This window comes from Phocoena phocoena, chromosome 6, assembly GCF_963924675.1.
Source record: "Phocoena phocoena chromosome 6, mPhoPho1.1, whole genome shotgun sequence".
In the NCBI taxonomy this organism is placed as follows: domain Eukaryota; kingdom Metazoa; phylum Chordata; class Mammalia; order Artiodactyla; family Phocoenidae; genus Phocoena; species Phocoena phocoena.
The window spans coordinates 9,207,704-9,224,585 of NC_089224.1; the positions used below are offsets into that span (position 1 = coordinate 9,207,704).

Consider the following 16,882-nt stretch of genomic DNA (forward strand, 5'->3'; position numbering starts at 1 on the left):
TTTTATTTTATATTGGAGCATAGTTGATTAACAATGTTGTATTAGTTTCAGGTGGGACAGCAGAGTGATTCAGGTATACATATACATGTATCTATTCTTTTGCAAATTCTTTTCCCATTTAGGGTATTACAGAATATTGAGCAGAGTTCCCTATGCTCTACAGTAGGTCCTTGTTGTTCTTCTGTTTTAAATATAGCAGTGTGTACATGTCAGTCCCAAACTATCCCTCCCCCGCCACTCCCCCCTGGTAACCATAAGTTCTTTCTCTAAGTCTGTGAGTCTGTTTATGTTTTGTAAATAAGTTCATTTGTATCATTTCTTTTTAGATTCCACATGTAAGTGATATCATGATACCTGTTTTTCTTTGTCTGACTTATTTCACTTAGTATGATAATCTCCAGGTCCATCCATGTTGCTGCAAACGGCATTATTTCGTTCTTTTTAATGGCTAATATTCCATTGAATATACATACTGCAACTTCTTTACCCATTCCTCAGTCCATTCATCCGTTCAACTTCATCTCTCACCTGCCTCAGCCTCCATCGTGGCCCCGCCTCCATCACAGCTCCCTTTATAGTGGTGCAATCCTCCGTTCACTTCCCTGTCTCTCCCTCCAGATGGGTGGTCAGCACATGTATTTCTATAAAGGGCCAGCTAGCACATGCCTCAGGGTCGTGGACCATACGGTCTCTGTAGCAGCCACTCAACCCTGCTTTATAGCACAAAGCAGCCACGGACACTATGTACACTGTGGGTGAGGCTGTGAGCCAGTAAAACTTTACAGAAGCAGGCAGCAGCCTGGATTCTGCCCTCGCAGTATAGTTTGCAGCCCGCTCTGTGAATGGTCTGTCTCACAGACCCCTGGGTCCCCAGCACCCTGCCTGGCATGGGTAGATCGTTCATAAAAGTTTTGAATGGAGGTATGACCCCCGAGGGCTGTGTGGAGGGCGCGGCGGGGAAAAACGTGTTTTTTTCTGCGGATCCAAGTCTCACACTGGCACGATGAGCGGCCTCAGGCGGCGGCGTTCCGCTCCGCGCCAGACCAGGGCTTCTGCTTCCCGCAGCACCCTGCATTCATCTCAGGAGCGGCCCCAGGCTCTGCAGACTAGCGCTGGGTAAGCTGTCGGGTGAGATTCCCGGCTCCCTAGGGCAGAGGGAAGAGAAGGCCCCAAGGTGAGCCAGCCACAGAGCGAGGGGAGCCCCTCGTCAGCCCCCAGTCCTGAGCGGAGCCCCATGGGGTCAGGCTCGCTCAAGAATATCTGTCAGCTGTATCTGCTGCTCGCCTGGTCTTCCGGGGATCCCGAACCTGTGCCAGCACTCCTCATTTGGGGGAAGAAAGAAGTTTCTCCCCAGACTCTTCGGTAGACTTTTTGTCTGAAGTCACTCTGCCACCTGGTGGCTGTATCCGGGAATTGCAGTCCCATCCGGGCCAATCGCACTAAGCCTGTTGGCTGGGTTCCTGCACCTCCAAAGCCTTCCCCCAGAAACCTGAGTCCTATTCATTCTGCAAACTCTGAAGCTCTACTTGTAAAGGCACCTGATAGCATCTACTATGCTCTCTTCCCGTGTAGCAGCATGGTTCTGGTCCTCAGTCCGTCCAGGTGTGAGCTGTCAGCAAGGTCCTCCCAAACAGCCCTATAAAGCGGCCGTCCTTCTACCGACGCAGTCTTTCCACCGACGCAGTCTTTCCACCCTAACCCCCGTCCTTCCTTCCTTTCACTGCACTGTCTCCACCTGTCATACTCAGAAACAACTGTTGTTTATTGCGTCTGTCCCTGCACTAGAACCTAGGCTTTCTGAGGGCATGCTGTCTTGTTCACAGTTCTACCCCCCTGGTAGAACAGGCTGGCACACAAAGGCTCCCAAGAAACGTTTGATGAAGGAATAAACAGCAGTGATTCACACCAGACCACGATGATTTCCTTTCTCTGAACATTGATTTCTGTTCTGTGGACTGTATTTCATTCTGGGCCAACTTTTACACAGCTATATGTATGTAACTCTCATATTCCCTCCTGGATTGCAAATTCTGGAGATTATGTTTGCATTTTCTAACTGAAACACAAGCTCAGTAGATACATTTTTAAAATTATGAACACTACAGTATTACTGTCATTAATAGCAATCCTCACATTTATAATCTGTTTATAGTTTCTATCAGTTTCTATACTTGATCTTGGCAATTCTATGAAAGACTAAAAACAGAAATTATGAATCCTATTTTTATATAAGGAAACTGGGGCTCAGTAAGGTTAAATGACTTGCCCAAGATCACACAGCCCCTGAATGGACGTGCTGGGACTTCTGGCTCCAGACTGAGCATTCCGTTCCCTGCTTTTGTCAGTTAGGGTCCAAATGGGGAGAGTGTCACCTGATGGGGTTGTTGAGGGAAGTTGACATTACCGTGTGGGCAGAAGGGATCTGTGCAAAGAGCCTGTGGTCTGTAGGAGAGTCTATTTCCCGGCATTCCTCACCCCTGCTGCATTAATCTGTTAGGCTGCTGTAACAAAGTCCCACAGACTGTGTGGCTTCAGCAACAGAAATTTATCTTCTCACAGTTCTGGAGGCTGGACATCTGAGATCAAGGTGTGGGCAGGGTTGGTTTCTCCTGAGGCCTCTCTCCCTGGCTTGTCGATGGCCGTCTCCTCCCTGTGTCCTCACACGGTCATCCCTCTGTGTCCTCATCCCCTCTTCTTATAAGGACACCAGTTATATTGGATCAGGGCCCACCCTAGTGACCACATTTTACCTTAATCACCTCTTTAAAGGCCCTAATTCTAAATGCAGTCACATTCCGATGTACTGGGGATCAGAACTTCAACATCTGAATTTGGGGGGACACAATTCAGCTCATAACACTCCACCTCCTGCCCTTGTCCCTGGCAGACACATGTCACCTTCTTTCTCCACGGGCTTGTGCCCTCCTTAGAGGGCTTCTGGATGCTTTTCTGCTTCTTCAGAATGGCCAGCTGGTTGGCTGATGGCTGGCACACGGAAGGGCAAGGTCCCAGGCTGTCAGTGACTAAGAGGAAAACCCCAGAAACTGTAGAGGCCCCTGCAGGGATAGTTGCTCATGTACACTATGATTGCTTTGCCGGGCAACAAATTTAAAACCCCGAGTAGGTGGCAGAGGACTTCCTTTCTGAGAGGAATGGTTTCAGGCCAACACCTAGGAGAACTTTTGTGCAAGTGGACAGAGAAGGAAAACACGCAGAGTTCAATTTCAGACACTTAAGAAACTCTCCAGATTTGTCCCAATTAACTTGACACCTGAAATTTGTTCGGCTCATTTTGGGGTAAATCTCTTTGTGACCCTGGACCACAATTTCTTAACCTGTAAAATGAGAGACTTAGATTAGATCCAACCATAAGACTTGAAAGGAGGGTTTGGGTCCAAGGACCAATATCTACTAGCTGTGTGACTTTGGTCAAGTCACTTTAACCTTTCTGCAACTTCATTCTTGTCTCATAAATAGAGCTGAGGACCAGGTAATCTCTAATTCAGTGCCAGCTCTGAAATCCTCTTTTCTTAAAAAAAAACAAATTTCAAGCAATTATAAACTTACAGAAAATTAGGAATTACAGTTATATAATAAAACCTTTTCCTTCCTGGTCATTTGAGAGTAAGTTGCTGACCTGATTTTCTATCAGTGTGTGTTTCTACAAACAAGGACATGCTCCTGAGGTTTTACCAATTGGCCCAATGACTTCCTTCATAACAAAAGGATCCATTCAGAATGACACGCTGCCCCGAGTTGTCACTTCTCTTTGGTCTTCTTCAGTCTGGGGCAATTCCTTTGTTTTTCTTTGATTATCATGGGCTTGGTACTTTTTTCCCCCCAGGTATTGGACTTATAATTAGGTGTGAATAAGATGGCAGAAAGTAATAGTGATCATAGAGAACTCATAAGTAAACTCATAATTAAAAATTAACAAGTGTGTTTCATTAGAATTCAGAATTTTAACCAGAAAAAAGGGAAAAAAACAAGAGATGGCCTTGATACTTTTGAAGATTTTGGTCCAGCCATTTTGCTGACTGTTCCTCGATGCCAGGCCCCCTCGCCAGGGCCAGCTGGCTTGGACCCGGACTTCCCGAGTCGCCTGCCCTGCCGCACGGACACGTTGTTGCCCCACCCAGGCTCTGACCACCCTCCTTACCCCCCGCGTGGGCTCCCACACCCCTCGCCCGGCCGCCTTCCCCATGGACGCCCTCCCCGCTGTCCCCAAGCAGCCCTGAGACCCTGCGGCCCTCCTGTCCCTGAACTGAGGGCACCGCAGCACTGCAGGTCACATCAGGGCTTTGGGGCTGAATCGCTCAGGATGAAAGGGAAGAGTTGGGAAGGTGGGAGCTTAAGGCTCTAGTCTTGAGTGTGGCCCCCGAATGAGGAGGGCTCCTGCTGAATGGGGGTCTGTAGGAGGAAGAGAAGGACCAAAGGGCCCCGGGACTCAGGGAGGGGTCTTCGTGGTGTCAAGAAGAGAAAAGCAAGGCAGCTGGGGGCACTGAGATAGGCTGTACACATTCTGCAGTTCTAAAAGGTCAGGAGTAAGGCCCACCTGAGGCTTTACAAAGAGACCCCATAACAGCACTGGGGAGGGTCTCACCTGGGGAGGCACCTCACCTGGGGGTGTGTTCTGAGTGACAGGATGGTGCCAATTGTGAAAGCATAAACGGGAGGTGTGACAGGGAGCTGGGATGTCCAGCTTGCAGAAGCCAAGGCTCACTGAGGCCAGGAGCCTGGTCTGCAAGGGTGCACACGGCAGTCGGGCCGGCCCCCAGGAGCTGCAGCCGGTGCTGGGGTGAGAGCCACGGGGAGGCCAATGCAGCCCAGCCTGGGACTGTGTTCTCCGGGTCAAAGCTGTGCGGAGCTGAGAAGGGCTGCCCTTGGGTGGTGAGTTCCCTGTCAATTGTGGCATTCAAGCGGAACCGCTTGGGGGCTGATACAGAGAACTTCAAGGGGACTCAAGTCCAGGCCAGAGAGGGGTGGGGAGAGGAGTGAGAACTCACTAAGGCCCACCCCAACCTGAGGCCTTGTCACTCAGCTTCACCCGGTACGGGCACTGGGTTCTCCTGCTACCCGTGCCTGGCTTTGCGTCACTTCATCTGCATCATCACGGCCCGGCGTTGGCCTAGGCAGTCCATGTGACAAACCCTCATTTCACAGGCCAGGAACCTGGGGCGTAGGTGCCCCTGTTCCTGGGGCCTAACCCCTGAGCCTCGGCCAGGGTGATTCTGGATCCGACCCTCCACGGCTGTCAAGGCCAACTCAGGACAGGGGAGCCCAGGCCTGGCCTGCCCCCTTGGTGTGGGTGACAGGGATCTGGCTCTGCTCTCCCAACCCCAGATGAGGCTTCCTTTCCTCTCCTCGTCTGTGCTGGCCGCTGCTCACACAGCATCTGAACCCCTGGGTGATCTCCATGGGGAGGGGTGGCCCCTTCACGCACTCAAGCAGAGACAGGAGCCAGGGACCGAAGACGGAAAATGCCTCTTCCTGGGCCTGTTCTGATGTAAAACTGCAGAACTCAGAATTTAACAGGTGCTTGACATCCCAGAGCAATACAGCCCAATTAAGCTATTCTGGGGCCTGAGGGCACTTAGGCATTTTGTGAGTTTTTATTGCTCGAGACAATGAATCATAGATGTCTGTACAGTCTCAATTCAAATGATGGCTCACGCGTCACATTTCAATCTAACCCGTGTTTTAATGTGATCCTCCTAGACTTTAGAAAGCCAGGCCAGCCCTGACTTCTTGGTAATTAAAGTTTGGATCTTTTAGGGAAGTACTTCTCAAAGGGTGGAACACAGACCACTGCTGGTTCCTGGTCCATGAAGAGATAAGTACAGAAATGGAGAGTAAATGCTTAGAAACTTTCAGAGCAATTTAACGAGTGATTTTATGTGGGCTGAATCTAACAATAAAAGTTTGAGCTTGTATTTTATATGTTCATTTTTTGGTTCATTTTTCTAGTAATTTAATTGTATTATGTTTTATGAAAGTATTGGTTTGCAAGAAGTTAGAAATTTAAAACAAGAACCCACAAGCTCTGTCCTTCCCCAGGGACGGTCTGAATGCTCGGGTCCAAGGCCATGGCCCTTCCTGCTCACCGCCACTAGGCTGCCGGGCGCAGAGTTCACGCCCATACAGGGCGTTTCGTTCGCTGTGGGGCTCTCTGTGCCTGGCACGTGCTGGGCTCTGGCTGTGTGACCCCTTAGCTTGTGACCACAGCTGACCTCCTGGCCCCATGGTGTCCTCCCAGGGCTTGTAGACCAGTGACCGAATCGGGGTGCCTGAGCTCAAAGCCTGACTGCCACGAAGTTGTAGGGTGACCTTGGGCAAGTCACTTCCCTCTTTGGGTGTCAGGTTTTTCATCATTTTAAGGGTGCTTCCGGTTCTCTCATTATGGGACTCCAACACTGGCTCTGGGGACCACTGAGATGCCCATCTTACACAGTGAAATCAAGGCCAGAGTTCTAACCAAGCTTTCATAGCACGTGGAAGGCAATTTCTTAATCTAGACACAGAAGAGTCACTGGCATCCAGCACTCATATTTTCTTACAGCTCTACTAAGGTTTAATTTAACACAAGCTGCACACATCTGGAGCATCAACTGTGGAGAGTTAGGACATATGCCTTTACCTGGGAAGCTGTCATTGCAATTAAAATATTGAATATCTCCATCTTTCCCAAAAGGTTTCGTGGGCCTCCTCAAAATCCACTTTCTCCCTTACTTCTGACCCCCAGACAACCACCGATCTGCTTTCTGTCACTATATAGATGACTTTGCATTTTCTAGAATTTTATACAAGTAGAATCATACAGTATGCACACTTTTTGTCTTTGTTTTACTTAGCATAATGATTTGGAGATTTACCCCTGTGGTTGCATGCATCAGTAGTTTGCCCCTTTTCTTGCTGAACAGTACTCCACTGCGTGGATATACCACACCGTTTTTATCCTTTCAGTAGTTGATGATAAACACGTGGGTTGTTTCCAGCTTTTGCTATTACAAATAAGGCTGCGATAAACATTCCGAAACAAAGTCTCTGTGTGAACGTGGGCTTTCATTTCTCTTGGATAAATATGTAGAAATTGAATGGCTGGGTCATAAGGTAGGTATATGTGAAACTTTTAAAGAAATTACCAAACTGTCTTCTTTTTTCCTTTAACATCTTTATTGGAATATAATCGCTTTACAATGGTGTGTTAGTTTCTGCTCTATAACAAAGTGAATCAGCTATACACATACGCACGTTCCCATATCTCTTGTATCATTTTACAATTCCATCGGCCTTGTATGAGAAATCCAGTTTCTCTATATCCTTGTCAACACTTGGTACGACCAGTCTGAAATTTTAGCTGTTCTAGTGAATACACAGTGGTATCTCCTTGTGGTTTTAATTTGCATTCCTCTGATGACTAATAAAGTTGAGCATCTTTTCATGTGCCTATTGATCCCTCATAAATCTTTTGTAAATGGTCTGTTAAATCTTTTGCCCGATTTTAAATTGAGTTGAGTTGCAAGGATTCTTTATATATTCTGGAGAGAAGTCCTCTGTCTGACATAGGTGTTTGCAAATATTTCCTCGCAGTCCCAATATGTGGTCTTTAGTTTTGTGAGTGTATACAATTTCAAGGAGTTTTACAGCCCTCTATTAGGTATCCATGAGTCTGAGTCTTTGCCCTGGGCACCGGTGCAGAACATCAGCTCTAAGGTTTCAGGTCTGGCCAAAAGAGAATGATGCGGGTCCCATAACAGAAAGAGGTCCAGTGAAGGTGGAGTACTTTTTATGAGTAAGACAGTGTGTGTAGTCAGTTGAGTTTTAGGAGTTGGGAGTAAAGATAAACGAAAAGGTTTAGCAGAAAATGGATGAATGAGATTTCCACTCTCCCTACCTACTGTCTGGAGAAACTACAGCCAAGGGACTGGGCTTGCTGGAATCATCAAGGAAGAGCTGGTTGATTCTGCTGAGAGAAATGCAAATCAGTATTCCTGGTTGAAGGCAGGACACTGAGTGAGTCCCCCATCTATGGATCAAGAGAGGATGGAGAAAGAAGAGACTGGGGACTGAAGAACGAGGGAGTGAATACCCCAACCAGAGAGAGGATGAGGAGGAGACCTGGAAGACAGACCGGGAGCCTGGATTGCTGTATTTGGCTTTTGTGACATTGGCCAGGGACACGTGCAAAAGTGGACTTGAAGGAAATGAAAGAATCTCCAGTGAAATGCGTAAGAGAGGGGATGAGATACTCGGGAGGAGGAGAAGAGGGTGGGGAAGGTCTTTTGCCCACGGGACAGGCAGGAGTGGGGGCGAAGACCAGGGAGACTGGGAATTCAAAAGGGCGGAGGGATGAATTTGAGCAGCTGCTGTGAAATGTGCATTTTGGGAAAGAGAGCTGCTACTAGACGCCTTGTGACAAGTTTTGATGTGAATCCAGTGTTATCTCTTCAAGAAAACTTCCAGTAAAGACCTCTGATGCACCTCAGAGTTTCTGGACTGGGATATGTGTTTATTCCGAATGCAACAGCAGCTGAGGCTGGCCTCAAGGCAGCCCTGTGTTTTTTTTTGGTTTGTTTTTTTTTTGCGTTACACAAAGCTTTGATGGTGAGTAGCTCAGAGACCTTGTCTAACTTGTTCTTTGTTTAGCAAGTGCCGGCACTTCCTCTGTTTTCATCAAATGTTGGTTGAATGTTATTGTAAAAAGCCTGTCATCCTGTGTGGTCCGTGGGATAAGTGTAGGGGACCAGCTATCTCTAAAGGCGGCAGGAAGCCCTGGTCTCCAGGTGAGACACCTGTGCCCCATCTTCATCTTCTCTTCTCCACGTGACCACATGCCCTTTCTTATGTAGATTATTCAGTCCTTTCACTGTCCACAGGTTTGCTTATGTCCCCATTACCCTGCTCACCCCAGCAATCCAAGCTAACCATTTCCATCGTTAACCTTGCTCGAAGAGATGACTGCAGACTGCAAACAGCTTAAAGCACAGAGACTTCTGGAGTGCTACAGGAATTGTAGAATGTTAGCAACATTGAACACTGGGCTTCCCTTCAGTGAGATTTGTCACTCTGTCATTTCCTGTCCATTGCTGGCTTCCCTACCACAATACAAGCTCCAGAGAGACATTCACCATGCCTACCCGATCATAGTGATATGCCCGGACCTAGGGGCACTGTAGGTGCTTAATAAATGTGTGTTGACTGAGTGGCTTATTGACGGATGGCTTCCATGTTCCCCGTGGAAGAACCTCAGTCTAGAGGAGAAGGAGGAGCCTCCTCCCCTGTTCCATTGCTCTTCCAGGATCCAGGATAAAGAGCTGAGGTGCTCTCGCTACATGCGTACAAACGAGAAATCATGGGTTTTTACTCTGTAACTTTCTCTAGAGATTCCTTTGACCAAGGAGGACACAAAATTTGAACAAGTGTGACCAAGTTCCTCAAAGAGTGAGTGATACCTGAACCCAGGTATCAGACCTGTGGGTCAGTGTCCTTGCCTTGGACAGTGTCCAGAGGCAGGGTGGCCCAAGGGCTCAGTCCACCTCCATCTAGACCAGACTGGTTTGGTGTGAATACAGCCCCACCTCCTCAAAGCCCTGTGACCTTGGGCCTTGGTTTCCTCAGTCTGTAAACAAGGCCCAGTGGTAGTACCTATTTCATAGGGTTACTCTGATTCAGGGGGATTGACACTGAGCCCCCGTGGGGCTCCTGGGCACAAAGCCTTTCTGTGTCCCCCATTTGTTTGATTACAGGAAATAGGCTTCATTCAGCCTCCATGACCTTCCCTGAGTTCCAGTGGGCAGGTCCAAGCAGTTGTTAATTAGGGAAGGGAAGGGATGGGAGACAAGGGAGGAGCAGTCCAGAGAAACAATAGTGCCGCCTCGGGGCAGGGTCCTGGTTCCCCATCAAAGGACACAATATCTTTGAGCTGTTTTGCAGATACCCCCTCCAGGTAGGAAAAGTTAACAGTTAAAGATGGTATGCTTCCCACAAGCATGTAGAATCCAGACCAGTTGGAAGCAGAAGGTTGATGATGCCAACTCCCAATTACCTCACCACCAACCAACCTGAAAAATGTCCACAAGCTGATCACACCTTCTTTGAACCATTACTATAAAGCTTCTCCAAGGGGGGCGCAGTTTTTGGAGGTGCTAGCCTGCTGTGTTCCCTCTTTGCCTGGCAAAGAAATAAAGCTATTCTTTCGCTTTCCTCCTAAATTCTGTCTCCGTATTTCTATTTGGCATGGGTGTACAGAAGCCGAGATTTCAGCTACAAGATCTTAATACATATAAGAGTATTTACAAGGGCGGTTGACGTGTAGGAAGCATTATGCACATGGCAGCCTTTATTAACAAGGAGGGTTGCATGGTGTGTATTCTGCCTGCTCCTCGGGGAGCCTGGAGGCCAGGGAATCTGAGACATTCCGGACTTCAGCAGCAAGGGAGCAGTGGAATTAGAAGCCAGGCCACTTGGGCTCCTGGGGTGCCCTGGGGGCTCCAACATGTCTACCCCTGAAACCGAGTGGGGCCTGGGCACGGAGGCCTCTTTTTGTCCCCCGTTTCTTGTAAGCAAGACTCCAGCCTCCATGACCTACCCTGAGTTCCAAAGGGCAGATTCGAACAGTTGCTAATCAAGGAACCACCTGAGGCGAGATTAAAGGGACCAGAGAAGCCCGTCAAGATTAGGAGACGGACCAGCTGAGACCCTGCACACACCCTCATCTTGTCAGCAACCCCGCCCTTGAAGTGCTGTTATAAAACTTCTCATCACAGCCTCCTGGGTGGGGACACATAGTTTTTCGATGCAGGAGCCCACTGTGTCCCCTTTTGCCTGGCAAAGTAATAAAGCTATTCTTTTCTACTTCACCCAAAACTCTGTCTCCGAGATTTGATTCAGCACTGGCGCACAGAGAAGCTGAGCTTTCGGCATCACCCCCCTGCTCCCATCCACATTCTTAGCACTGTTCAGTCCGAGTGAACGCCTTCCCTTCTCTGAGCCTCGGCTTCCTCATATGAGCAGTGGGAGTGGTCCTCTCTGCCCTGCTACCTCTACAGGCAAAAGGGATGGGTGAGAAGGTGCTTTTCAACAGGAGGGGTAAAAGGTTTCACAGTTACTTTCCAAACGAGCGAGCTGTGTTCGGGCGGGGAGGGATGGGGAAAGGATGCCAGCAGAGCTTTGAGTTGCAAATGCTCCTCCTGTGAGAAATTGCCGAGAATCTGCTTCTTAGGAAACCAGGTGACCTCGAGTGGCGGCCAGCAGTCCACTTCATGGGCTCCATCTGCGCCCACAGCGGTCGTGGCAGAGCGCCCAGGCCGGCGACACCGACACCCGGGCAGCCGGGAAGAGGGGGTGACATCTGCGCGGGGGCGGAAGCGGTGCGGCATTTATATTTGGAAAACAATATGCATTTGTCAGGGTTTGCTCTTTCTTTTCTAAATTCAGAACATTTGGGGAGAGAACAAGAGAGAGGAATATTGATTTCCGCTCGGGGAGAGGATGATGGATGGCAGAGACGGCAGGAAACACGGACACTTCCTCACCTACCCCTCCCCATCGACTCCATCTCCGCCGCCGCCTGGCTGCCGCGCCCCTCGCCTCCTTCCCCGGCTTCTGATCTGCTGTCACTCTCTCCCTTTCCTCCCTCGCGGCCAAAATAAAGTTGCCTCCAGGGTCAGAAGGAAAAACTCCTCATGCCCCACCCCACTGGACCCCTAGAAATTTCACCGAGGTGGAAGACCCCTGAAACTTGTTGGGTTTATTTCCCACCCCCAGGCGCTTTTTTTATTTTTATTTTTTTGCGGTACGCGGGCCTCTCACTGTTGTGGCCTCTCCCGTTGCGGAGCACAGGCTCCGGACGCGCAGGCTCAGCGGCCAGGGCTCACGGGCCCAGCCGCTCCGCGGCACGTGGGATCTTCCCGGACCGGGGCACGAACCCGTGTCCCCTGCCTCGGCAGGCGGACTCTCAACCACTGAGCCACCAGGGAAGCCCAGGTGCTACTTCTTGCTCACTAGGTCCAGTCAGCATTACGTCATAAGTGTAATGCACCAGTGCACTATCGTGTGCAAGTGAAAGGGGTCTTGTGATCAAGATCCCTGCGAACTAAACTATGACATAGGCCCGGAGAGTTGATATCCACCTGAGGTGGGACAGTAAAGGTGTAATGCTGGCCTTGTCAGCAGAGAACAAACTGCTTCTGGTGGATCTCACAGACAGGGATGCAGAAACAGGCAATCTTTCAGATCAAGACCTGCAGAGCGGATACTGGAAGAGATGTGTCACTTTACTCAAGCAATGAAATCACATCTGAGCTGGACTTGGAGTCGCCACCTTGGCAAGCTTACAATAATCCTCTGTCATTCTCAAAGACCCGACAGTCTTCTGCCGAGGCCGGATGGGAGAGCTGAATTGGGGATGTGGTGGGAATCACCGCCCTTGGGTTTTTTAAGTACTTGATGATGGCACTAATGTCTGCAATCCCTCCAGGAATGCAGGGCTGCTTTTGTGGTTGACTCTTTTCCTAGGTAGGGGCAGTTCTAGTTGCTTCCACTTGGCCTTTCCCATCATAATATCTCTTACTCCGCAGAGAAGGGAACCAGTGAGTTCAGAGTCAGCATCCAGTAGTCCCTAAAAGGTCTGATTATTTCCTCTTCCCCAATGCACAGTTGGCAAAAGCCTGTGGGTCCTTTTGGGGAAGGCTGGGAGAATGATTAACAGTATAAATATTCCATAGTGTACTAGGGTCCTTCATTCAAGGGGCTCTGAGTCTATAAAGTGGCTCCAGTCTGAGAATTAACAAGCCATGACTCTTGTTTGTATCATTCAAGTTAGATTCTTGTTCACTTGACCTAGAACTTTTCTGCTTACACAGAACAAGTAAGAATTAGTAGGCTTCCTGTCTATTTCACTTCTAGGAACCCCATGACGAGCTAGCCAGCCATGGTCTGCAGGAGTCAGGACATTCTAATTGCAGCACTGACCCTGCTGTCCATCACAGGGACCATTCCCTCCTTGCCTTCGGGGCTTGAGTGCCGCCTCTGGTCCCTGCCACCACGGATCCAATCACTCTCATTGTGGCTACATGTCCCAATTCCGTGACTGCATTTCCCTCTGTGAAGTCTGGCCCACAGAGAAGAGCCAGGGATGCCAGGGCTTCCCTCTCAAGTTTATCTCTCACAGTCATGGTGAAAGGCATGTCTTCTGGTCCTTCCCAGGGTGGGGAAGTGAGTAGGTTTCATATGACAAACTCACTCAACATTCCCGTCTCCCTAAGTCATGGAATCCCTTTCTCTACATTAAACCAAAGCAGGTCTGGCAATTCTAATTTGCTCACTGTGGGTCTCCTTTTGGCCATATTTCAGCCAAGCAGCGAAGCAAACTGTTGGAGCCCTGTCTTCCTCCCCAAGATGCAAAGTTAGATGCAGAATCCCTGCTTAGTGAGCCCGTGGCAAAAAATGCCACCCGATCCAACTTTCCGTTCCTTCCACGATTTATCCCACAGCCTTAATACCCATCCCCACACGTGCGGCCCGGGTTTCTGTCTGCAGGAGTTAGAAAACGCAGACAGTAGTGCACCTCCTCGCGGGTCACGCTCTGTACCTCACTTTAGGGGCTGCTGGGACTTGAGTCTGCTCAGAGGTCTAGACGCCAAGAGCGGTGGTGGGGTCGACACTGCGGAGAACCAGCAATGTCTTGCTTGTCAGCTGCCTCAGGGGCGGTCATTACCCTTTCCGCAGGTAACGCAGGGTTAACACCCTGGGACGGGCGGGGGTGGAGAGGCCACTTCTCCTGGGGACAGAGAGACTGCTGCCACTGGCAGAGGAGATGCATCAGAATTTAGGGTTCAAGTTCCCCAGCTCCATCAGGGTCTTCCCACACACCCCCCATTCCAACTTGGAGGATCCCATTCCTTCCCAGTCCGTGGCCTGGGTTTAGCAGGAGACACCCTGGGAGGCTGGGAGTTCAACTCGCATTGTAATTCAGTCAGTCACAGGGGGAGATTGCGGGTCTGATTTTCAGCCTCTCAGCCCTGTGGCTACAGCGGGTAAGGGTCTCCTTTGGGGCAGACATAGAAGCTTTCAGGTCATTTACGGGGCCCTTGAGCTAGGAATTCGAATCCCTGAGCTCAAACTTTTCTTTCCCCACTTTGTCCAGTAACATTACGGGCAACCGGCCAATATCATTATACTCATCAGTTTGAAAAAAATGTTTGAAAGTATCATACACATGGTCACCCAGATCCCAGCTTCTCACGAGTGTCGGATTAGGAGTTTCCAGTGGTGATATTTTGCTTCTCTCTCTTGCCCCGTCACTTCATGGACTGCCAGTGCTCTTTTTACTACTGGAAACCACAGAGCCAATTCAGAAAATTCATCTTTATGATTTTGTTTCTCTCGAACCACTCTCGGTCCTAAAATCTGTATTAGAGTTCTCCAGAGAAAGGTGTAAGGCAGCGTGTGTGTGTGTGTGTGTGTGTGTGTCTGTGTGGGTGTATTTGTTATGAGGAATTGGATCATGTGATTAGGGAGATTGGCAAGTTCAAATCTGCAGTGTGGGCTGGCAGGCTCAACGCCCAGGAGAGCTGAGGGGCAGGTGGAGAGCCAGGAGAGGCAAAAGTGCAGATGAAATCCACAGGCAGTCTGCTGGAGACATGCCCTCTTGCTTGAGGAGGCTGGGCTTTTTGTTCTTTTCAGGACTTCAACTAATTGGATGAGGCCCACCCACATTATGGAGGACAATCTTCTTGTTCTAAGTTCACCAATTTAGGGCTTCCCTGGTGGCACAGTGGTTGAGGGTCCGCCTGCCGATGCAGGGGACACGGGTTTGTGCCCCGGGCCGGGAAGATCCCATGTGCCGCGGAGCGGCTGGGCCCGTGAGCCATGGCCGCTGAGCCTGCGCGTCCGGAGCCTGTGCTCTGCAACGGGAGAGGTCACAGCAGTGAGAGGCCCTCGTACCGTGATGAAGAGTGGCCCCCGCTCGCTGCAACTAGAGAAAGTCCTCACACAGAAATGAAGACCCAACACAGCCAAAAATAAATTAATTAATTAAAAAAAAAAAGAATAGCATCTATTTTATTATTTGTAGAAAACTAGCCTAAAACACCATGCAGGGCAGAGCAGCATCCAGAGTCTGGGGCTGCCGGGCCCCGGGAATTCTGGAGCCTGAGAGCTCTTGGATTTTTGTCTGGGAGAGGCTATCGTTTTCTCAGCACTGAAGGGCCTTCCCTCTAACTCAGTCACTGCCTTGATCCAGGAGTGGTAGTTTTCTAACAAGGTGTATATTCCTGGAATGTTCTTCTGTCCACAACTCTTTCCCCAGCTGATGATGCCCACCTGGTACCACTTCTTGCCAGATTCTGTGGTACAGACGAGAGGACCCCCGCTGTCACCCTGTGGACAGAAAACACAGGTCAGCAGCGAGTCCCGTTTGAAACTATCCATGTGAGGCAGAGCACAGCTCGCTCATGGAAGAGGCTTCATGGACCTCCCGACTCCAGGACGCCAAGGGGAATCACATCATCGCAGATCAACACCCACCCTATCGTGGCTGCACGCGGGGCATGTGCGGCACTCAGCCTGGCCCCAGGAACCGTGGTATGTAGAGCGTGGGCATGCACACGATCCATGCACAGCACACAGAGAGGGAGCCGGAACACGGAGGACCCAGGCTGAGGAAGAGTGGGGACCAGATTTGCGGGTCTTAAATCAGAAGCTCTGGACAGAGCTTGTAAAGGGAAGGAATGAAAAGAGGATGCGAGGAGTGCTGTTAGGCCTGTGGATGTGAACTGGGTCTCCTTTTTTTTTTTTTGCGGTACGCAGGCTTCTCACTGTTGTGGCCTCTCCCCTTGTGGAGCACAGGCTCCGGACGCGCAGGCTCAGCGGCCATGGCTCACGGGCCCAGCCGCTCCGCAGCATGTGGGATCTTCCCAGACCGGGGCACGAACCCGTGTCCCCTGCATCGGCAGGCAGACTCCCAACCACTGCGCCACCAGGGAAGCCCTGAACTGGGTCTCCTTTGATGTTCTTCCGGAGGAGTGAGGGAGAAGGATGTCTCTTTTTAATTCTTTGCTGTGGGTGTTTGCAGGGGGCAAGTGAGCTAAGCTTTTCTGACTATGTGACCCCTCCAGAGTGGAATCACATGGGTCTATGACTCAGATGATTATCTATTTATATGGAAAGTATGTACCAAGTCCCCATCGTGTCCCTCACACATATATGGCTTCCTTTTGTCCATTTTAATACAGGGAAAATGAAGCTTAAGGAGGATGAAGGGCTTACTCAGGGTTACATGATGTTGGGGCCAAAGTTGGAACCAGGTCTTCCTGATGCCAAAGCACATGTTCCTTCCCTCTGGGGAGCTATAATTGTTCAAGTGATCTTTCCTTCTCAGTGGAGAGATGGCCTCCTTTTCTATGGTCATCAACAGGACCGGGAATGGGACCTAATGGGAAGGAGGAGAATCAACACTTCCCGGACATGATGTCCGAGGCCCGGCGTTGGTCCCCTGACTTTACTTTTTCATCCACCCCTTCATCCCACATCTCTGTGAGGTAGGTATTTTGATTCTCATTTTATAATTAGAAAATGGAAAGTCAGAAGAGATCTGCTCACTTCCACCGAACACATCTTCAAGGAGGAAAAACTAACTGTTAGGCACTTGGGATACAAGACCTTATGGTCTAGGGAGGGAGACAACAGTGCAAACAAACAGGATCAACTGCATTTTGTTTGAAGGATGAATAAGAATTTGACAGGAAGAGTGAGTGGGGGGAACTGATTGGAAAGGAATTAGGCAGGCGGTGGGGGGACTAGTTAAGAGGAGGTGGGAGTGATGAGGACCTCAACCAGGGCACGAGACGGTCAGGAGGCAGGGGGGTGCGTTGAAACTGAC

At 49.8% G+C, this 16,882-nt stretch overlaps 1 protein-coding gene across 1 annotated transcript in view; it reads right to left on the bottom strand.

Moving 5' to 3' along the window:
• Window positions 1-16,882, bottom strand: part of PRSS55 (serine protease 55) — a 45,191-nt gene that overhangs the window by 15,713 nt on the left and 12,596 nt on the right. The window contains exon 5 of the mRNA XM_065879261.1: window positions 15,132-15,381. Within this exon, the coding sequence (XP_065735333.1) occupies window positions 15,132-15,381 (250 nt within the window). The remainder of the gene's footprint in view (window positions 1-15,131; window positions 15,382-16,882) is intronic.